The sequence below is a fragment of the Octopus sinensis genome, unplaced genomic scaffold, assembly GCF_006345805.1.
Source record: "Octopus sinensis unplaced genomic scaffold, ASM634580v1 Contig13674, whole genome shotgun sequence".
NCBI classification, from domain to species: Eukaryota; Metazoa; Mollusca; class Cephalopoda; order Octopoda; family Octopodidae; genus Octopus; species Octopus sinensis.
Window position 1 is genome coordinate 506481 of NW_021833026.1, and position 22483 is coordinate 528963.

The following is a 22483-nucleotide window of genomic DNA, read 5'->3' on the forward strand; positions in this document are numbered from 1 at the left end:
ATATGAAAGAACTGGACTTGCTGAATTTATTCCTGGACTGATATCTCTTGGATTTATTAGGTTTCAAATAAATACGACATCCATTCAGAGTACAGCGTCAACTCAGCTTAGAAAGCATAAGAGTCTCAATAAGTGAACAACTGGGCTCAGATTTCCCAGAAAACTATCAATTTTTGAAACAAGTTGGTAGAAAAGTTGCCATAGTACTCGTTATTTTTACCTACCTGACTTTATTAGGTCAGAAAAATACAAGAAAAAACAATTTATGCAAAAGATTTTCTTCCTCCGGTTGCAGCTTCCCCTGATTTGTTTGTAATCGAGACCGAGACTGTTGAAATGAGCTCGGTGTACTTTAATTCGTCGAGAAATGTTGAGAAATAAGTATTCATAATAGGCAATCTCTCGTGAAAAAGGGAGTTCTTTTAATGAGGAATTGCCATTTCAAAAAGTTGTCGATAAAATTCCTCAGATCGGACAGAATCAAACCATTTCAGATAGGCAGTTTCACAAAAATCATATGATTGCACAAAATACAACAGAAATCGCATTTCCGGATATAAACATATCAAAAAGAAAAGATTTTCATGACGAGAGATCGATTAATAAAGGACTCATAGATATGTAAGAAAGTAAATAAGTAAATGCAGAAAAAACATTGAAAATAAAAATAAATTTATTTTGGATTCTTTGAAAGAAAAAACCAAAGAGTCGGCGGACAAATCAGATGCAAGTGAAAGGTTTGCAATTCAATATAATTTCCAGAAAGACGACGATATATAGTAAAAAGAAAAGAAAAAAGAGTTTTCGAAAAAACAAAGAAACTGGCCGAAAAGTTTATTTTTATTAAAAATGTAATTTCACAGAGCAAAATTAGAAAATTAAGTAGAAATAATTCGGTTAATACAAATTACCAAGAAAGTATAAAGGTGAAATAAATTATTTTATGGAAACAAGAGTTTGGAAGACCATGATGATATCCTTATAGTTCAGACTGGAAAAAAATATACAAAGAGATTTTCCCGAAGTGGTTCTAAGGAGAATCAGACGCTTTTACCGATAATTAAGTACAAAAACGAGAGCATCCCCAAAAAAGAAAGAAAAGTAATAAAAAAATTGATTAACATAGAAATCAATTCCTAAACTAGAAACCACTTCTATTCTTGACAGTCAATTTGATACTCTAAATGAATTTCAGAGGTCCTCTAGCGAATACTATGTGGAAATAAATGATATTGTAAAGGATATGTCGGAGGAAAATTGTCCTTCTGAGAGTAGAAAAGAATCTCGAGAAAAACAAGAAATAGTCAATAAATTTTCAGCAAATACTACAGAATCGAGCGAGTGAGGAGTAAATTATATCATAACCACAAGGGAAGAGCAAGAAAGGTCACACAACGAGTTTTCTCATTCGCAAAAAAGTGTTCTTTGTCCTCCCATTCAAAAGAAGCTTTCGATTGAAGAAAGGCTCCAAATAAATCACCAATTAGAACAAATCAAGCAATTAGAAAAAGAGATGGATAAAGCAGAACATGAAATCTTGAATCCTTCTTATGGGATGATTTCGAATGATTCAATCACTGAACACAGTAGAGATGAAGAAAACATTTCCCAAAAACGGAGTCCAAGTGGAATTCGGAAGGAACGTGAGATGCAAGAAACATTAAAAGTACTTGAAGGAGAAGTGAAGAAAGGATACAGCGAAAAAAACTATTTAACTCGACAGCTTGAAAGTCTGGAAAAAAAAGTAACATAAAAATTGATAAAAATTAAGGAAAGAAATTATGAGTGGAAATTCAAATATATGAAAGAAAAAAAGCTGACTGGTGAATTAGAAACAGAACTTAAAAAACTTGAACAAAATTTAAATAATATTTATCATCAAAGAACGCGACATATTCCATCCAAAGAGAAAGTCATTCCTATAAACAAATCTGTCAAGCCTAGCAGCACTGTTTAGATTTTTTGGTAAAACACAGGCAAATATGTTAATCATGAAAAGTCGCCTTGATCAGGAAATAGATAAATTACGAGTAAAAGAAGAATTACTTAAAACAAAACTGTTCGTTGAAATAAAAGTATTTTATAGTTTGTAACTAACAGATAAAAAATGAGGAAAAAGAAAAGGCTGACACGAGTAGAAAAGTCCTCAGGAATTATCGTAACGAAATAAACGACCATCGAAATAGATATTTAAAAATTTTGACCAATAGCAAAGCTGGCGATAAAAATGACTTTATTTGCCCGAAAATTGGTTGAAATAAACTAAAATAAAAATTGATATTAATCACTTTTATAAATAATTGTTTGTACACGCAATTTGTTAAATGGCTAACTAAATAAAGTTAAAGTATAAGACATTACTATTATTAGAAAATTGGTTTCACAAGAATCAATAGTTTCGATTATAATTTTTCTTTTTGCATTGGTTGATTGGTTACGCGAAATGTTGCTTCGAGTACTATGAACTTTTGTAATATTTGCAAAACTTTGAACAGTCGAAAACGCCGGATTTACTGTGGAACTTGTTCAAACCCTTCCCACATGTCCTGTGCCAAAATGACCGAGAGAGCAATGTCTGCTATTTCCACCTGGAATTGTTCTTTATGCCTTGGCATAGACCGAAGCAATCCAGTATGTCGTCCGACCCTATTTCCATGCTGTAGCTCATATCGGAGAGGCCCAAATCTTGCAACATCCCTGTGAAGATCCTCAAGGCAGCAGCGGGCAATGCTATATCAACATGCATTGACGCTGCGATCTCTCTAAGGACGAACAGGAATGGATCCGTCTTCTGAACTTTGTCCCCTAAGCTCTCGGCTCCCCTATGAAATCTCATAAGGATACGACATCTTTAGCCACTCAAATGAAGAAAAACATTCACCTCCATCCTCGGACCTACGCGTCTGTCCCCACCCGGCCAAACAACCGCCTTTATTTTTTTCGGATGAAGATGTTTCTATCGGGATCCACTCTTTCGCTCCGTGCAGCTGCGAAGGAGCCGGACATCTGAAGGACCTAATTTCCCACACCGTGGTACACGTCTGCTCAAATCAATTACTTGTCTGATAAATCAACTGCTCCAAGGAAATCTGCCGGATGCTATTCGCCACATACTCTTCTTAGTCAATCCTATCGTTTTCGGCAAAAAATGTGGAGGGATCCGCTCAATTGCTGTTGACTTTGTTTTACGTCGGCTTGCAGTCAAAATCGCATTCAAAAAAATTATCCCCTCCATCACTGCTAAGCTCTGCCCAGTCCAACTCGGGGTCGGCGTCTTTGGAGGATGCGAATCTGCAGTTCATGTTATCCGCACATTCTCAGATGCATGCAAGAAATCCCCATGTCCAAACATATTGATCAAACTGGACATCAGAAGTGTATTCAAAAGTATCCGTCGGGACCGAGTTTTGGAGGCTTGCTCTGAGCATTGTCCTTCATTATTTGGCCTAATTTTTCAATCATATGGCCAACCATCTTCCTTTATCCTCGGATCCGACGCTACGGGAGTTCAATATGGAGACCCTTTGGGTGCATTCCTTTTCTGTCTTAGAATTTCTCAAGTGACTGGAATTGTATTTTCCTCACTAAATATCTGATATCTCGATGACGCCACTCTCGGGGCCCTTCGGACACCGTTCTGCGGAACATAATAAAAATTAATCCGGCTCTCGAGAAAGATAGCCTTAGTTTAAACTTCTCTAAATGCGAAATCTCTGACTTTGTGTGTTCGCAATCTACCTTCGAAGACGCTGTCTGGTCTTTTCGTGATATCATCCTGAGAGTGCAATCTACTCCCATTAACTAACTTTCTATCCTTAGAGGCCCGGTGGCTAACGATTCTATTGATGTGGCCCTACGCAATAAGGAATTCTTCCTCAAAACTGTTTTCAAACGTATTAAACAATTAAACTCACACTCAGCATTATTCCTTCTACGAAACAGCTTTGATATCCAAAACCTCATTATCTGCTACGCTCTTCTCCGTGTTTTGCTTTTCCCGAGAGGCTTTCCGCCATTGACCATCCTATCCGTAATTGCACTCAAAACATGCAATTCTCCCTTCGATGATAGGGGTTGGAGAAGCCCTCCCAGTAGCCTTCGGTGGTCTCGGCATTTGCTCATGTTTATCTTTCCCTACTTTTTTCTTGTTCCTCTCCGCTAGGCACACACTTGTCATAGAAATTCTACGCTCCTTTTCTGAATTTTTCTTAGACACAAATGTAACTCACTTCAGCAAAGTCTGGAGAGAACAAGGCCTTGATTTACCGGAGAATTGAATGTCTCAACGAGCCTGGGATCTAATAGGATGCAAGCAAACTTTCAATCTGATTGGAATCTCCCTGCGCCTCGGACTAAGGCAATGTGTCCGGCACGCGGGTCGTTGTGCCTACTCTGTTGACTCTTTCGGTTTGCATCCTTTATCGTGCAGGAGGAGTGTTGGACGATTTCCAGGGCACTCGTCAATGAATGACATCATACGGAGGGCTCTTGATTCGGCGAGATTTCCTTCGGTCCTCGAACCACCAGGTCTCGACCGCGGTGACGGGAAACGTTCTAACGGAATGACCCTTTTTATTTTTAAGGTGGAAAAGCAGTCGTGTGGGACGCAACTGGCTTTTCTAGGTGTTCTCGATCGCTTTAGAGGGAAAACTGTTTGGCGATTTGTCAGGCCGTTGGCCCTCCCATCGGCTAAAAAATTAAGTTTGGTAATTTTTAATGCTTCTGAATTTATTTTATCAATAATCAGAGTTTTTTTTCCTGTTTCACAAAAATCAATAGTTATTTTGAAATTTAAGCGCCGAACGCTTAAACTTCCCTATCATTATTGTTATTTAAAATAAACTATTTTATTAATCTTTTAAAATTAATCTTGAAGATTAGTTTTGAAGGACGTCGGCCCCAATATCGCTCGGAGGAAAATGGATGCACGCGAATCCTTCTGCCTGAAACAGAGGATCTCGTTTACGCGGCAATGCACAAGGTATCCGCTTGGCCGAGATCTAACCGTTCTCTGGCAATGGTCGGAGATCGGGCTTGTTTTTTTGGACTTTTTCTCTTTTTTAATTAAAAAACAAAATTAGTTTAATATTGTGCGGAAGAAAATACTCACTAAAAACCACTGGACTATCATTTCCCGGAATCTGCATTTGGTTGGATTTACTACTCAATTAACAAACGAAATCTGAGATGCTCTAAAATATCCTTAGCTCTTCATATGGCCGTGGTGTTTAAAATTTGACCTTAATCCCCTGACATAGAAAAAACCAGAAATTATATGAGTAATAATTTTGTGGCATTTCTTTTTAATCGAAAATATAGTTCATACTAAGTAGGAGATAAGGTTATAATTTTCTTGAAGATTGCGATTGAAAACTTTGTAATAGATAGCTAATTGGTGTGTTTCCGGAATAATAATTGATTTTTTAATAGTTATCAATTAATTGATTGATTTAGTTGTCAAATTCACGTCATTTTGTCAGGGTCAGCCTGTAACTTACTCGACGAAATTATCATAAAATCGAACTGTGGATGATTGTGACAATTTTAATTGAATAAATTAAGTAAATTCGACCACTTAAAAAGACAACTGTTTTAATTACAGAAATACAAGGGCATATTTACTGCATAGTAAATGTGTAATTCTTATCAAACAATTCTTTGATATAAACTGAAAATTGTTCAAATGTCGCAGAATGAATAAATTCATAATCAATCTCCACAATGTCTGGATTCACTATAAGAGTTTCGAGGAATTTTTTAAATGAAAAATCTTTTAGCTTCTCATTTAGATAGTTATTCTTTTCTTGAAACGTCTATAAATATAGTAAATATAATCTGATGCATTTTCGAGATGTTGTATTCTCATACGAATATTGGCTCGATATCTCTCGGCTGCAATTTTATTTTTCTCCTTATTCTTGTTGACCTTCGACATTCAAACACGAAACTGCGACAATAACACTGTTTTTATATTTGTCGCAAACGAAGAAAAATTGCGTACAATAAATGATAATAACTTGGTATGCGCCTTTCTTTTGATTTAATTTTTCTTCCTCGAAATGTTTCACAAGATTAAATGACTAACTACCTATGCAATTTACATTTTTTTTTGATTTTAAAATTTTTTTTGTTTAGTTTGACCTGAAAAAAAGAGAATAAAATAGTTATCAATTTACATAATTTAAACTTTTTTTTCATTAGTCATTTTTATTTGCATTAATATTTAGCTGTTTAAAACTTCGAATAAAGATATTAAATTGTTAAATCCAAATAAAAATTGTATGAATGGACTATTGAACTTTTCAACTGGCTATAAGGTCCAGTTACTTGGTGCTTTTATTAATGGTTGAGGGAATTCTAGATATAGCCAGAAAACACGAGGTCAACTCGACAATTAAATATCAGTCATCCATACAGTATGGTAACAAAGTCAGAATAAATTATGAACTCGAACATTATTCAATCAATATAGATTTTATCATAAGAAATTTTCAATTTCTGATGGAATTTTCCATTATATTTTCTTTGTTCTTACTCAGCCTGGACTAATTAAGCTTCTTATTTAAATCCTCCGTTCCCGCAACAGTCCCTCTATATGAATTTCCAACTCTGGAAACTGTCTTGAAGTAAAGATGAATTCGTTTTAACCCCTACGCCGATGTTTCAAAATCATAATTTTTTTTAAAAGACGAATTAAATTTAGGTCCTCCCAGTAAAAGCATATAGAAAAACATATAATTATAGTTTTTAGTAAATCACACAAAAATAAGCAAAAAATGAAACGAAATAGAAAACCAAACAAAATGTAAAAACTTAGGAAACTACAGATAAAACAATTTATCTGAGACTGCGGGATGAGTAGTGGGGGCTTTGGTGCCAGACAAAGACATTCCAGCCAAGTAGGCTAACTTATGAGCATAACCACAGACAGATGGAATGCTAATAGACCCCTGAAAAAATATATATAGAGCATACAGTGAAATTATAATAGAGCCATGACAAGCGAAATGTCATTAGCTGAATATCATTAGGATTAATCCCATAATCATCGAATATCACATTGTAGTGGACGGGATTCACAGTACCCTCTCTCGGAGAATGCGATATAAGGTAAAAGTCATACCTAAAAATATATGCAAAAAAAAACCAATTAGGCCTGGTCACTTTCGTATCAATAATAGTACCCGGGGGAGGATTATCATATCCATCACGAGTTTGCATGTAAAATCGAGCAGAAATTCTCTTCTTTACAACAATAAAAGTGATGGTGGTTCTATTATGAACAGACTAAAATTACTTGGTATCCTCTGTGATTTTGAGAAAGTTCAATGCATCAGCTATTCCGCATCTAATTTGTTGGATTTCGTCCTCGTGCACGGTCTCTAATTGACCATCTCCAACCCCGTCACGGTAAACGAAAAGATGAGTCGGGAAAACATCATGATTGGCATAGTACCACTTAACACACGCCTCTGCCAATACATGCAATGAACATACCAAATACATTTGGCCTCATTTTTATATGCAATTCAAATGATCTCAATTGATAACTTACCCTACTGTACATGCGCGTACAGACTCCATTCAAACTAGCCACAAATGCAGCCGCAGACTGATCTCGCCTCTTAGCATCGTGATAAGTATCTATGCCTATAAACATACTACTCTTCCGCAACTAAAATATTAAAAAACCAATATACCGAATTAGGGAACTTAGTACCCCATGGCTGGCCTCCCATTTTTGCGACCATTTGCGGCAGGACTTTAACAACCAGAGTTGTAATGTCATCTTTCGAGAAATTGTGCCGCAAAAGGACTTGGGTAGGAACTAAAAAATAAAAAACGAAAATAACCAGGAGTTTGAATACAAGACTGTATCTTGATGGAATTATATCGAGCAGGGGCTTCGTTTGGAAGAATGCAAACAATCAAACTAGAACTCTCTGCATAGTCCGCAATCGCATTACAATAATCCTGTGATGAATCTCCCGAAAGAGGTATACTAAACAAATGTGGTCTAAACACAAACATTGAGCCGTTGTCAAAATTGATTCCCATTTTGTATCCATTAGTACGGAAGGTAGACCACACATTATGAGCTATTCTCTCCATGGACGAGGGGCACAGGAGGCGAACACACTTTTCGGTGTCTGGTTTCACCAGCAATTGCTTTTTGAAAAGAAGACCCCCAAAAGCATTTCTTTCCATTTTTTCCTAAACACATGACCAACCCCAACAACTTCATCTTTCCAATCGTTGAAATATAACGGTGGATAATCAAGGCAACGACCCTCTATCTCCACTAAATCTCTGCCAAAGGCCAGCCCCAGCTTTCTTAATTCTGCGGCAGCTTCTTCATTATCTTCCATTCTTTGACGGAAATTCAAAAGCTGTTTCACTCTACTATTGGCATTGCCCTTGGTCAATTGCGAAGATTGTCGTCCGGCATTCAAATTCTCAAGCATCGATTTAGGTATGCCTGAGAATGAACAGATCAACACACACCTGTCAATCTACATAATTCAGGGATCAAATAAATGGAATTTTTGAAATCCTTTCCACGCTTTGTATTTTTAACTTCAATCAAAGGCTGTGTTAAATTAGTAACGGTTGCAGTATATTTCTGGGTGTAAATAAATAAACTCAAACCGTGACATAATCTTTGTAACTCACCATTTTATCACCAATATCAAACGTAGACAGCGGATTTTGAGTGAAATCAACATTGATGATTTTATACGTCAGATTGTTATATCTTTATAATAACTAACAAAACTTTACGTTGTTCGAACAGTTCTGGTTTTCAAATTCTCAGTAATCCTCTCATTACTTAAGGATTTCTTCTGCATTGTAAGAATAACTTGCAATAGAGTATCCGTCTGTTCGAATTTGTAATGAATATCCAACAAATACAACAAATTGTTTCCTTCGTAGTATGATATACTACTTCGGACGGACAACAAGGCATCGACACTTGAAATAACCCAGAAACAAACAGATTAGTGATAGATATTCTGGCGCTTGGATCGGTGTCAAAAAACGACCGGCCAAGCGGCTTCATCCCCATTTTGTAATAAACTTTCTTCATCAGTGTGTTAAGAGCCTGAATTGCGGGCAGCTCATTCGGACCAGATTGTATAGTTAAATTAATTTCGACATTATAAATCGTCCCTCTATGGTCACAAGCCTTCGATAAGTGCCTCTATTAACAAAATTACAAAAACGGGAAACAGCGACAAATATCGGAGAATAAATCGTGGCACCTCCGTCAAACACATACAAATCTTTAAACTCGGGGAAATTCGAACAAATTATCTCCCTCTTAGCTGCAGAAAGAAGGTTGTGCATTCCTGCCTGCTCGAGGGTGTTTAATTCCTCTTCTTTGAACTTGACGTCGTATAGATAAAGAGTCCAACTAACATTTCTATCCATAACTTCGAAAAAGTTGGATTTTAAGGAAACAACCCGACCGACATTGCCAACTGCCTCTAAGCATATATACATTCAAATAATACGGTTTGGCCTGTTGAAGACTGGTAGAATAAAATCACGCTTTAACCTCTCATCCCGACTAAGCGGCACAGCCTTCTTCAAACAATGATCATAATAGGCTTTCACCTCGTTCTCGCATGTTATTTCAGGCTTTAATTAAATATAATAATCAAACATGGGTATGGAGTTGAGACTCATCTACAGTAAATTCCACGTCATAATTAGAGTTTTGTGCCTGATCTGCAAATTGGTCGACTGGGCCACTACGGCCTCTCCCACCACCACGGCCTCCTCGTCCGCCTCGGTCATTACCACGACCTCCTTGGTCATATCCTCCTCTGGATGGACGATCGAAACCTCCCCTGGGTGGACGGTCAAACCCTCCTCTACCGCCCCTTTCATATCCACCACGATCGTATCCTCCACGACCGCCTCTTTCAGGTCTATTTTGAGACCGATCGTCCCTTCTTTCATAACCTCTGTCTTGTCTCTCATAATCGTCCCTTCTTTCATAACCTCTGTCTTGTCTCTCATAACGGTCTCTATCAGATTGCCTTTCCCCTCTATCATATCCCCTATTGCGAGAGTCGTATCCTTCTCGACCTTGCCAGCCTCTATTTCCGTCATCCCTTTCATGCCGTCCACCATAAGAATCATATCGGTCATTTCGGCCTCCGCGGTCTTCTCGTTGGCTCGGTCTCTCATCGTAATAACGGTCTCTGCTTCCATAGTTGTCTTGTCTTGATTGGCTGTATCCAGATGGTCCTTCACGAGGTCTTCTACTACTTTGGTTCCATGGTTCGTCCTGTCTTCGTCCTCTTGAACTATTATCACGTCCACGATCAGAATAGTTATGTCCACGACCTGACATAATTTTTCACTTGCACGCAACAACGTGTAATATCTATTGATTAATGGATAAACCACTTTAAATTGATAAATTTATAAACAGTTTAAATTATATTATAAATTTTGTTTTAATCACTTTTTATAAAATATAAAAATTTTCCATTAATTTGAAGAAATTGTTATTATTTTTAGTAATTAAACCATCCCATTATATAAATAATAATAATTACAGTATAGAGAAATAAATAAAAAAAATTATTTATTTGTAGGTCAATTATTTCAGAATGAATTTCTTATTTCGTTTGACCGATTTTAATCAATTAGGTAATGATAACACGATAATAATAAATCAATATCCGCTTTGAAATATCAGCTGAGTATTAGTGCTTCTAAATTTGTGCGCTTATCTAGATTATTTCTTATTACAATATTTTTGTGGTAAATGCTATAACAATCCGACCACATTTTTATGCTTATTTCATTCAAAATGTGTTATGTATTATTGAACTGGGATGTGTTTTTAAAGGTTACATAATGTGTGTAATAAAGAGATTATGTGACATTAAAACATATTCAATTTCCTTTCATTTAAATTCGACCAACTTAGCATAAAAAATTGAATAGTTGCGAATTACGAAAAAGTCAAGACGACTTATTTATATTAATTAAAGTGAAATAATATCTTATCCAGATAATATTAACTCCAACTTCCTCTTCTTTGCTTTCGTTCCGCCTCCTGCCAGATTCATTATCTGGAATATAGCGTCCGTGTGCTCAACAAGTTCCATTGTTGTCTCGTGGTGGCTACTTTCTGCATTCAGTCGCTCATTGATTGTCACAACATTCATGCAATACTTTTTGAATTTGTGTTTCCGGCGTTGTTGTGAATTTGTGTTTCGGACACATGCTTTTTTAATCACGATCGTCTGGTCAATTAACTACTTTCTTTGCATATCCTTGAAAACTTGATGCTTTTCGGAATTGCGAATTGGTACTTTCTGGATGTGAATTTCTTAATATTGGCCATGTGTGTTTTCTTTTATCTGACAGCTTTTATGACCAATTTCTCCTTTAAAATAGGACGCTTTCATCTTACTGTCCTTGAAAACTTGGAGGCGCATTCACTTGCTTTTATGCAACACAAAGATAATTCTTTTCCTAGTTGGTCTCTTGGAAGATAAAGTCTATTTTTGTTTCCAGGTTTCATGTGTATTTGGTGGCATATAAAGAGCTTATTCACATTCTTGTATATATTCTCAAATTCGCACTGTTCAAAATCAATGAGCTCGATGTAGTAGTTATACAACAACAATGAATGGTCATTGACTATGAATTACAATAATTTCATAATTCTCCAGCATTAATAGATTACGGTCCTTTGTTTGCAGTTCTTGGTTATTCATCATAACTTTCGGGTTCTACTGAGAGGGGTCCATTACAAATGCAAAGATTTGGGGTGACAAGGAATCAGTCTGGAGTATGGCTCTTTTCAATTTGACTTCCTCGGTGACTTTCTGGTCAAGAGTTAGCTTAATTTTCTATTTGTGACATAGTTCTATAAAAAATTTACAATCCAATGACAAAGTCCAGAGTTTTTAAGGAGCTGATACAGAAAGTCGTGATTGACCGAATCAAACTCTTGACAACGACACCGTACTGAAAAGAGAAAAACTCCAAACTTAAAGTTTGAACCACATTATAGGACGTTCTTTTGTCCGAGAGTCTCCTTAAGATGCGGCCGACAGCAATAGGCCTCACGCCGCCCTCAGCTTTCGTCAGGGTAATAAGGCCTGTAGAAAAAACAAGCTTTCTGGCAACGGTCGGAATTGCACCAGACACAATATACGAAGAAAGACGAGTGATGAAACATACCAAATCCCTTCCGGGTTTGTGAGTTAATAGAGACAAGAGATCAGAAAAATGGACGGGCTTCAAGCCGTTTATTCCATCGTCGCTGCTAGGCGCAAAAGATTCTAGAACAACCGAGACCTAGGCGATGTGATCGGGATAGGCGGAACACAAATCTAACGACGATATTACGCGAAGGTCGGCAGTATCACATCGAGAGCCATTAAGGAGTTGAATAAAATTACGCACACAGCTTCAAAGATATTGCCTTTGAGAAGTTTGCTTTGAACTGCATGAGATAAACGCGTTTCCGAAGTCCATTGCGGTTAGATAATGCCTCTTTACTAGACGTACGAAAGACAGACAGTCAATCAGAGTTGAACGTTGAATAATACAGGATGAACATGAATCTTTAATCCACTGAGCGGGAAAAACGTGTTTACTATCACGCTAGCAAATGGATATATAATTAAAACAATCATGAAAGAAAGAGAATAACTTAAATCAGGGGCCAAGAACGCTAGAAAACAGCATCTGGTCGATCAAGACTGAGAGGGATTTAGCCAGAAATCCTGTCCAAAATGATGAATTCGCTTTGGAAAGCTGATAGAAGTTTAAGAAATAACAAAGGAGTGGATGAATGTCAGTAATTAAGAGTGAACAGTTAGATAATTCGGATAAATTAGGAACAAGGCAAAATTTTGCAAAAAATGCTGGTAGAATTCCTCGCCACATTCAACTTAACGACACTGTCAAAAATGCCCTAGAATCGGCAGGCTTCCCTTTCATTCCAGAGACATCTCAATCTCTGCCAGAGTGACGGAAAGCATCCCGATGGAATGACTACCTTTCTTTTTAGGGAAGGAAGTCCCTGGTTTGGACGTCATCTTTGTTGACTTGTTTTTTGCAACGATGTTATTAAAGACTTCAGCAACCCGGATTCCGCCAGTGATCAGGCTGAAGAGCCAAAGAGGACAAAATATGTTTTCATTTCGGACACTTTCAAATTTCTTCCTCTTGCCTTTAAAATTTCAGGAATAATCGGCAAGAATGCGATTAACTTCTTACAAGACAAGACAAGTTTTATTTCCCAACAAACCCATAAATTAATGTTAGGGAAAAAGCCAGGAGCAGAACAAGAGGCTAATTAATGTGGGTTTGATTCATTGTATAGGGTCATTTTATTAGACACCACATGTCTCTTCTTCGCATATACCCAAAAGAAAAAATTACATCATAATTTCCACAGGTGATGTAACAAATCCTCTATCCTTCTGACTTTAACGTCATAAGCATCTTCGATTTTTGAATTTAAGTCCAATCCAAATGCCAATTTAATAGCAAATCTTCTGGTCTTTTCCAATTTTTTCACAAAAATGCTACTTTCTTCGGACCTATACCATCCTTGATAGCCATATATCAAGAATGGCTCAATACATGTAGAATACACAAAAAGGAAAGTTTCAGGCTCCAAATGAAATCGAGTTAAGGATTTCAACATTCCTGTAGCTTTCTCTCTTCGTGTTTTGATATGATCCTTAAAAGATCCTCTTCGATCTATCGATACTCCGAGATACTCCAATTTTCCAGAGTTTTTTATATCTCCTGTATTTACATATTCATCGATATTTTTTCTTTTACTTGCAATCCATGTGACTGTTGATTTTTCTCTTGACAGAGTCAACCCATTGTTTTGGCACCACTTCCCAATATTTTTTATATGGGTTTCTACCCTTTTCCATGAAATTTGTTTACTTATGCTTGAATCAAGCACAAGAATGTCATCAGCATAAATAATCATATGACTATTTATGCTCTCGGTTTTTGGTAACTCACTCATTACACAATTGAAGAGTAGCGGGCTGAGAATTGATCCCTGCGGAACCCCTCTTCGTAATTCAATTTTCTTAGAAATTAAATTTCCAACACGTATATACGACCTCCTTCTTGAAAGAAAGTTTTCTATCCATAATAATGCGGTTCTCCCAATTCCTGCTTTTGAAAACGTATCAAGAAGTCCGTAGTGCCAAACACTGTCAAAGGCCTTCGTTATATCCAAGCACGCTATTGTAAGAAATTCCTTTTTTCTCCTCGAAATATCAATTGCATATCTTAGCTCTCTGAGACAATCTCCAGTCCCTTTTTTATGTCGAAAACCCAATTGATTGTCAGAGAGAAAATTATTATCCTCCTCAAGCCTTGAGAGACGATTGAAAACAATTTTCTCCATAATTTTCGAAATTGAGCAGATTAAACTAATTGGCCTATAGCTATCTGCTTTTGACTTAGGCTTTCCTTTTTTCGCGACCATACGTACAATTGTTCGTTTCCAGGTCGACAAAACATGTCCAAAACTCCACGAAGAATTGTATAATATATTTAGTAATCCAACTAAAATCTGGTCCGCATTCTTGAAGATACTCATTGGGATAAAATCCCATCCTGGTGCTTTATTTTTGCAACCTTTTATCGCAGTATTTATTTCTTCTTGTGTTATAGGTTGGCACAAGGGACTATTCAGTTTCGACGTTTCTTTATAATTACTCCTTGTATTTTGCACTTCTTGTGGAATAAAGGTGGCTGGATCAGTCTCTTGAATTCTGGACAATTGTTTACGTAATATATCCGGTATTTCTTCCTTCGGAATAGTAGAACCATCATCTGATTTCAGAGAAATTTCTTCTTTTTTATTACTTGGCGAAACCATTCTTGCAAATAGTTTCCAAAATTTTGGATTCTGTCGATGTAGCTTTGAACATTCCCTTTTCCATATTTTTTCTTCATTCTTCTTTACAACATCCATTATCTTCCTCTTTATTAACTTGATCTGGATTTTAAGTTCTTGGGAGTCAAAGAAATCCCAACACCTCCTTAACTTATTTTCTAATTTATTCTTCTTCTGACGTAGAGAACGTTCTTCTACTCCTATTATCATATTCTCCTGCGGTAGAAGATTTTTTCTTTTTCCATAATTTTCCAGATAACTTAGTAATAAACATCTTAATTTGTTATCCAGGTTATCGATATCTTTCGGTTTCGAAATCCTCAAAGAATCTATACCACCAAGTTTCATTCTGATGAAAAAATTGAAGTGATTCCAATCAATTTTACTAATATCATATCCAACGAATATATGCTGTGTGTGAACCGGGCCAGTTCTTAATTCAATCGTTTGTGGAATGTGATCACTTCCTACGTCATTTTCAATATATGGAGGATTGCACATTTCACTCATCTTTTGAGGCATTATGAACAGTCCAAGTCTATCACCACTATAAGTTGCATAGTGATTTATTTCTGCCGACGTCAATATTTTCAGTTCTCCTGATTTCATCCACTTTACAAGACATTTTCCATCTTGATTTGTTGTAACACATCCATAATCAACATGCTTCGAGTTCAAATCCCCAACCAAAATCGGATTCACGTTTTTGTTAAAGAATTCGTCAATAACCCATGGGTATTCACGTAATTTTTTCGAATAAATACCTCCAATTGTTATCCATCCAATATTTGTTTGTATTTGAACGCTGACTAGTTCACATACATTTTCTTCAATAATTCTAGCCTTCTTTGTCTTCAAATTAGTTCTATAATAAATTGAAGTTCCAGTTCCAGAAATAGAACCATCCTTCCATGGAATATCAATTGATGAAAATCCATTGAGTTTAAAAGAACTTCCCTTCTTGATATTTGTCTCATTTACTATCAAAACATCCATACACACTGTGCTGACCAATGCAGTCAGCTCTGAAGCCCGCTTTCTAAGAGAGCGGGCATTGATCAGGGTTATCCTGATTACTTCTGATTTTTTTGGTGGCTGATCCCTTTTCTTAGGATCGCCACCAAATCCAGTAAAAGCTTCGTATCCTTTTTTGTTTTCGTTACTTCTATAATGCTTTTTTCTAATTTCTCCAAATTTTGTGAGTAATCTAGTTGACATTTCGTACTTATCATCTGTGTTGAGATTTTATTTTTGTCCTCTTCTACAGGTTCTTCTGTCTGCGAAATAGCATCTTCTGCCTTCTTTTCGACCGCTCCAGTATTCCAACTAGTCCGTCCATTTAGAAAATCAAGTTTAGCTTTCTTTGGAATATTATTTCCTAATCTGGCAGGTTCTTTGTCTTCTTTATGTGAGATTCTTGGCTTCTCCGCAAATTTCTTCATCTTCTCACGACGAGCTACTAATGCTTTCGGACAGCCTCCATAATTCGCTAGATGTGTAGTCGATCCACAATTAACACATTTTCTCAAATCACGTGGTTCTTTACATTCCGATCTTCTATGTGGTCCTGAACAATGTAGACACTTTTCCAAGTTCTTGCAAAACCGAGCAATATGTCCAAACTGCTGACAACGAAAACATTGAATTTCTCGTTTTATGAACTATTCTGCCTTTATCTTAAAAAACCCAATAATTAATCCCAATCTGATATGGATTCTGCTTCTCCCCTGCTTGTTAGGACAAGCTTAACAATAGGTAAAATAACTCCACGGCGTACAAATCTTTCGACTTGAAACTCTCCTGTCAACTTTGTTTTGAGAAAATCTTTTAATTCATCCATCTCTATCCATGTCGGAACATTTCTTAGAATAATAGTGGAAGGAGGCAGTTTAACTTCCGCCACCTCATGTCCACCTTGTCCAAAGGGACTACTAACCTCCAAAGGTTGTTTGAACCCTTCAAGGTCGTCCAAATTCTTAAACTGCAGAATAAAATCGCCAGTATGCCGTCGAGAAATCCTCGCTCTTCTAACACAATCTATTCCATTGAATATGTTAATGATTTTCAAATTACCAAGTTTAGAATTTTTAATACACAACCTGACTAAATACATAAAAGAGTTGCTACTCCGCAACGCCACCACAACACCAACAAACAGATAACTTCTTACTGACACTAAGAAATTTATAGGTACAGGGGTCGCAATCTATCGTGAGTAAACTAACTTACCATTTGCTCGCTCTAATTCTACTGTTGCCTCCTAAAATTGACTTGGTTTTATTGTTGAACTTTTTTTAGTATACAAGTTTACTAAATCCTTATATGAGAATATTGACCTCAAAACGGTCGAAAAAATAAAAAATTTTCTAAAAAACAAAGTTCAGATCGTCCGTATAAATCACCTCCTCATATTTCTTGCCAACGAAAGCTCTAAACTCTGTTACTGTTGCGTTAAGTGGAACTCCACGTAAATTTCAAAAAAGTCAAAGGAACATTTGGCAATTTTGAAAAAAAGATAAGTGTTCTGCATAAACAGCTGCATTATTTTAACGTCACCATAGTGAAGAAAACTTTTCAGAACTTCTATAAGTTTTTCCCGGTGGATCGAATCAAATCAATGCCAAATATTGCAACAGATTTTTCGTATTTTTGAAATAGAGTACAATAAAATCTGTGCCCCCACACTACATCCCAGTAGACCTGCCTATCCGAAAACTACTTTGGCCGGAATAAGAATTTGTTAACTTGTTTTTATTCGGGTAAAAGCAATAAGGGATAGTGTTTTGGGTATGGAAGTTAGTAGAATTATTAATCTAAAGTTGCAAACAGGACCTTTAGCCTTTCAAGGTTTTTGTATTAGCAAAGTCAATGAATTGTCTTCCATTAAAAGTATTAGTAAAAATTTTAGCAAGCTCGCATTGGACGTGTTTTAAAAGTTTTGCTGAAATATTGTCTGGCCCTGAAAATCTACTGGTTTCAGTTTTTTAATAGCTTGCATATTTTCCGAGACACTTATTGAAATTTTCAAAAATAGACAATGTTCAACTTTTTTAGGTTTTAAAAAGTTCGAATGTTAATTAAGTGAATTTATTATGTTAATACTTTGATTGAGAGGACGCGCGAATAGATAGGCAGTTTCCGCACAATATCGCGAGCGAAATGCGCTGAAAAAGCCAGCTAGACTCACGTCTCTCGTGACTTTTCCTCGAGATCATCAAACCGATTTCTGAAAGGAACTCCAGGGCTTTCGGGCCGATTATCCCACTCGTCTCGAAAGCCAGGGGGACGAAAAGGCAGGTGTTCTCCAATGAGGCGTACTTTGCGATTTTTTCGCTTCGGCATGTGCGGAAGATGAGCCAGGGCGGGACGCGGAGTCGATGAGAGATGACGAGGAAAACGAGTCGACACAGGTCACGTCCCAAACGAGAGCGAGTCCCCGCTTGAACGGGAATAGCGTGGACCCATCGGGACGTTTTCCGTCACCACGGTCTAACCCAACCGGCTCCAGGACCGAAGGGAATCCGGCGGCGTTGAGCGCGCGCTTAACAATATCGTTCAAGGTGGCATGTCTGGGTATACGGCCGGCACTGAGGCGACAAGAGAGGGGATGTAGCCCTCTCCTGTCAATGGCTTTTCCGCATTTGCACTGATGTGACTGGCACATCTCGATCCCAAGGCGTAGATACAAACCAATGCGGACGGATTCGTTGTCCATGAACATTCCAGCAGAGGAAATCGGCAAAGCGTCAAGCCAATCGGCCGAGTGGGGTTGACAGGCACAATTAATGCTTGCCAACTGAAACTGGTCAGCACGTAGGCGGATATCTTCGAGTGTATGCAAGCAATGTATCTCATCCCAGTTCTTTTGAACTGAGGGGACGTCCGGGATTTTAAGCCCACGAGAAATCCACATGTTGACACCTGGCGCATATTCCGACAACTCGGGCTGTTCAGAGAAGGGGAAGAGAACAGAGTTGACGAAACTAGCGGAAGCAGACAACGAGGAAAGGTAACATGGGAGGGATAAATCTCCACAAGAACCAATGCCGATGCCCCCGTAACGAATAGGTAAATTAACCCGTCGCATGTCTGAAGGTTTGAATTTGATATTTACGAGGAGCTCAAGAGTTTTGGAGACCATGCTGTCGAGACGAGATAAGTGATTTTATTCGAGAAAGCATGGCGATGAGCGCATGATATAAGTTAGCTTCGGTATAAAGAGATAGTTCTTGAGCAAGAAAAGGGCTAAATGGGATTCAAGTTTGGAAATGCGGGAGAATAGAGTTTCCAATTCTTCGAGCCTGTTACATAAAGCCTTCCTAGTAGACTTGCTATTGATTGGAGAACCCAGAATGATAAGGTCATCAAGCTGGGTGATGCACAGGTCTTCAATATGGTGAGATAAGGTGGAAAAAATAAGTTTGAATTCTGAAGGGCTCGCAGACAAACATATCAGCTCAGATTTGGATCCATTCAAAGCGAGTCCAATGGAAGCAAAACCAGAGATAATTTTTTCTACATCATTCTTGACGATCTCCAAAGCCCCACCAAGAGTAACATCATCGAGGTACCAAATGTTGACCTCAGAGGACAATTGGCGGGCAATGTGGTCAACACCGAGTGAGAATAAAAGAGGCCCAAGAGGGTCGCCTTGTTGAATACCAGTTTCGGACATAATAACATTGTCGGCAAACAAGAGACAGCTGGGGGAGGCGTAAGACAGATGGACGATCAGATATAAGGCAGGGAAACGGCTTCGAACAGTTTCAAGGATATGATCGCGCCGAATCGAGTTGAACGCGTTTTTGACATCAATTTTAAGGAGAAATGGGATTTCATTACATTTTACAGAAGTCAGCTGCCGTATGCCATGGGCGGCTGCTTCGCAAGCTCCTTTCACGCCCACGCCCAGTTGAATAGGCATAAAGTTAGCACTTGCTTCCGGAACCACTGATTGACAAATAATTTTAGCAGCAAGGCGTCTGAAGATGTTGCCAACAGCGATAGGCCGTATACCACCATCACTTTTGTTAAGAGCAGTCAGATTTGCGGAAAAAAGTACGTCCCTAGCGAAAGGAGGGATCGTACCAGAGATGATTCTTGAGCAACGGGAAGTGATGGCCAACAATAAGCGTCTTCCACCCTCAGCAGTCAGAGGGGAAATCAGATCTTTTATATGAATCGGTTTCAAGCCATCGATACCCCCACTGCTATCAAATGGAAAAGAACTGAGGGCGGCAGTTACTTCTGTCGAAGAGACGGGGTATACAGAATGGGAATCAATAATCAGATCTGGGATTTCGGATAAATCATCGGGGGCACCGGGGTGTTTAGAGCGCAATTGGTTGAGGACTTTATCAGAGGTGGGGGCAATTGTAGTGTTCGAGGAAATGACACGTACTGCACTGCGAACGTCGCCTTGCATAAGCTTGCTGCGGACCATTCGGGTAATGTCCTGAGTGCTCCGAATTGGACGAGGGAGCCTTTCAGCAGCATGAAGGGAAAAATAGCTGATATCAAATTCTGAATTGTTGAAAAACTCGAAAAACTTGCAGTTTGTTTTAATTTACTGCGAAACGGACAAGCGGTCACCATGAAGAGGGCCGTTTGAAGAGCTGCCCAGATAGACGGGGACAAATGAAAGAAACTTGCATTAATCGCACCAAGAATTCGAGGCCAGAGCCCGCTCAATAACTAGAGCTAGGGAATTAGGCACTTGAATCCTGGCCGGTTTAGGAATGCGTGACGGGATAAACTTCGATTTCCGGAAACGAGACAAAAGTACAAGAAATTCACGAGCCTCGGAACAAGATCGGTCCTTAGATATTTTGGGAAGAGTCGGGGCCTCGATATACAGCGGAGTAAAAGAGCAGCGAAAACATTTCCAGTTTGGGATGCTTGCCGAGCTGATCTTCGATAAGCCGACACAGGAGAGGTGGAAGTAGAGTTGGCACGAAGAACAATACCTTCCCTTTTTCCGGGGACACGTAAGTCCGCACTTGCTGCAGGAAGACATAGGATTAGATAAGTCGCACCACGTCACACCAACTTCTTAGTGCCCGCGTTCAATGATTTCTCACTGGTTTCTCGACCCTAGACACTTATTTGGTTTCTTAATGTGGATTTGTCAGGTTTCACTATGTTTTAAGTTTAATTATAGATGTAGAATATGCCTAAGAAAAATAAAAAATCGTGAAAAAGCAGTAATAAGAGATAAGTGTAAGAGAGGTAGGTCACCACCTCAACCACTGAGTAAATTGTGATATTTAACAGATATTTACATAACTGAAAATATTGGTGAATTTTCAATATTTATTTTATTAAAATAAAAATGTTAAATTATTTAAAATTTTAGAATAAAATAAAAAAGCAAAAACGTGATTGGAGAAATTTATCCTAATGGGTAAAGGACATGAAATCGAAAAAAGTCGTTTAAGAGTAAATCTAAATTAATAATGCCAAGTACAAAAAACTAAAACAAAGAGTGGAAGAATTAGATGTAAGTGTGGGACGGAGATGTGTGCGTCAGAACGAGATCCCTCAAGTCATTTTACATTAACGAATATAGGGATGTGAGACATTCCTCCAAGAGACTCTCCGAAACTACGAAGAGATTGCCAGCAGTCACTCCTTTGGTTTTCTTAGTCTAAGAAATTGTAGAATCATTCTACGAAGAGATGTATCCTCTCTGCTGCAGCTACCCACTTCTCCTACTAAACAAGGCATTGACTCAGTCTAATGACAGGTGAGAGTCATTTCCTTCCTGTGCGACACATTGGTCGACTCCGATGTGTTCTCGATCGATCCACTCTTGAGGTACTCAGTTATCACTACATTCAGTTGTCTGACTGCCTTGTCTAAGGACTTGGCCGAAGAATTGGTCCCCTTTTTTCCCCTCCCTCATCAAAGTCATGCATAGACTACAAAAACGGCACAACAGCGAGTTGACTGTCGTGGAGTCTATTTTTCGTACTCTTGGTCTTCTCCTGACGTTTCATTGGAGAGATCTTTTCGAATCTACTTTTCTCGATTCTGTTCTTTCCGTCTTTTCCGTGTTCTTTCACTCTCAGCCTTCTTTTGTGGTTGAATTGGCTGCCGAATGTCTGGCCTTTCTTATTAAAAAGGTTTTTTATATGATAATTTTGCAGTGCACTTTTGAACAATGCACTCATTGGATTGTTACTCACCTCCCCTCTTGGGCTCCCCATTCACTCGCACTTGTCCTTGTCTATGCCACGAGAGGTGTGGGAGGCAACTTTAGCCCGGAACTGGCACATGTTGTCCACTCACTCACCACTGTACTCAAGACTGAGCAACAGGCAGTGAGTGCAGTCGTACTTCAATTCCTTGATTTATCTCATCCACATGTGCGTACTCAGGCTATCTCTCACCTATTTGATCTTTTCATGGTGAGGAATGTGCCATATTTTTAGGATGACTTTGCAGACGGTCCTGTCTTCGATTCAGTACTGGCTATTATTAAAGCTTTTTTAATCAAAGGGGAGGTGGCTTCAGTCGAGAAACTCGTAAATTACATTGTTCGACCATTTAGATATTATTCCTTGATCG

The 22483-nt window shown here is 38.1% G+C and overlaps 1 protein-coding gene across 1 annotated transcript; it reads right to left on the minus strand.

Moving 5' to 3' along the window:
* Positions 1 to 9661: 9661 nt before the first annotated feature.
* On the minus strand, positions 9662 to 10365 carry LOC115229805 (U1 small nuclear ribonucleoprotein 70 kDa-like). The gene has a single exon (XM_029800096.1). The coding sequence runs from the start codon at positions 10361 to 10363 to the stop codon at positions 9662 to 9664; it is 702 nt and encodes a 233-aa protein (XP_029655956.1). The 5' UTR covers positions 10364 to 10365.
* Between the last annotated feature and the right edge of the window lie 12118 nt (positions 10366 to 22483).

Excerpts from the sequence above, each read along its gene's own strand:
- LOC115229805 (XM_029800096.1), bottom strand. The coding sequence starts at position 10,363 with ATGTCAGGTCGTGGACATAACTATTCTGATCGTGGACGTGATAATAGT.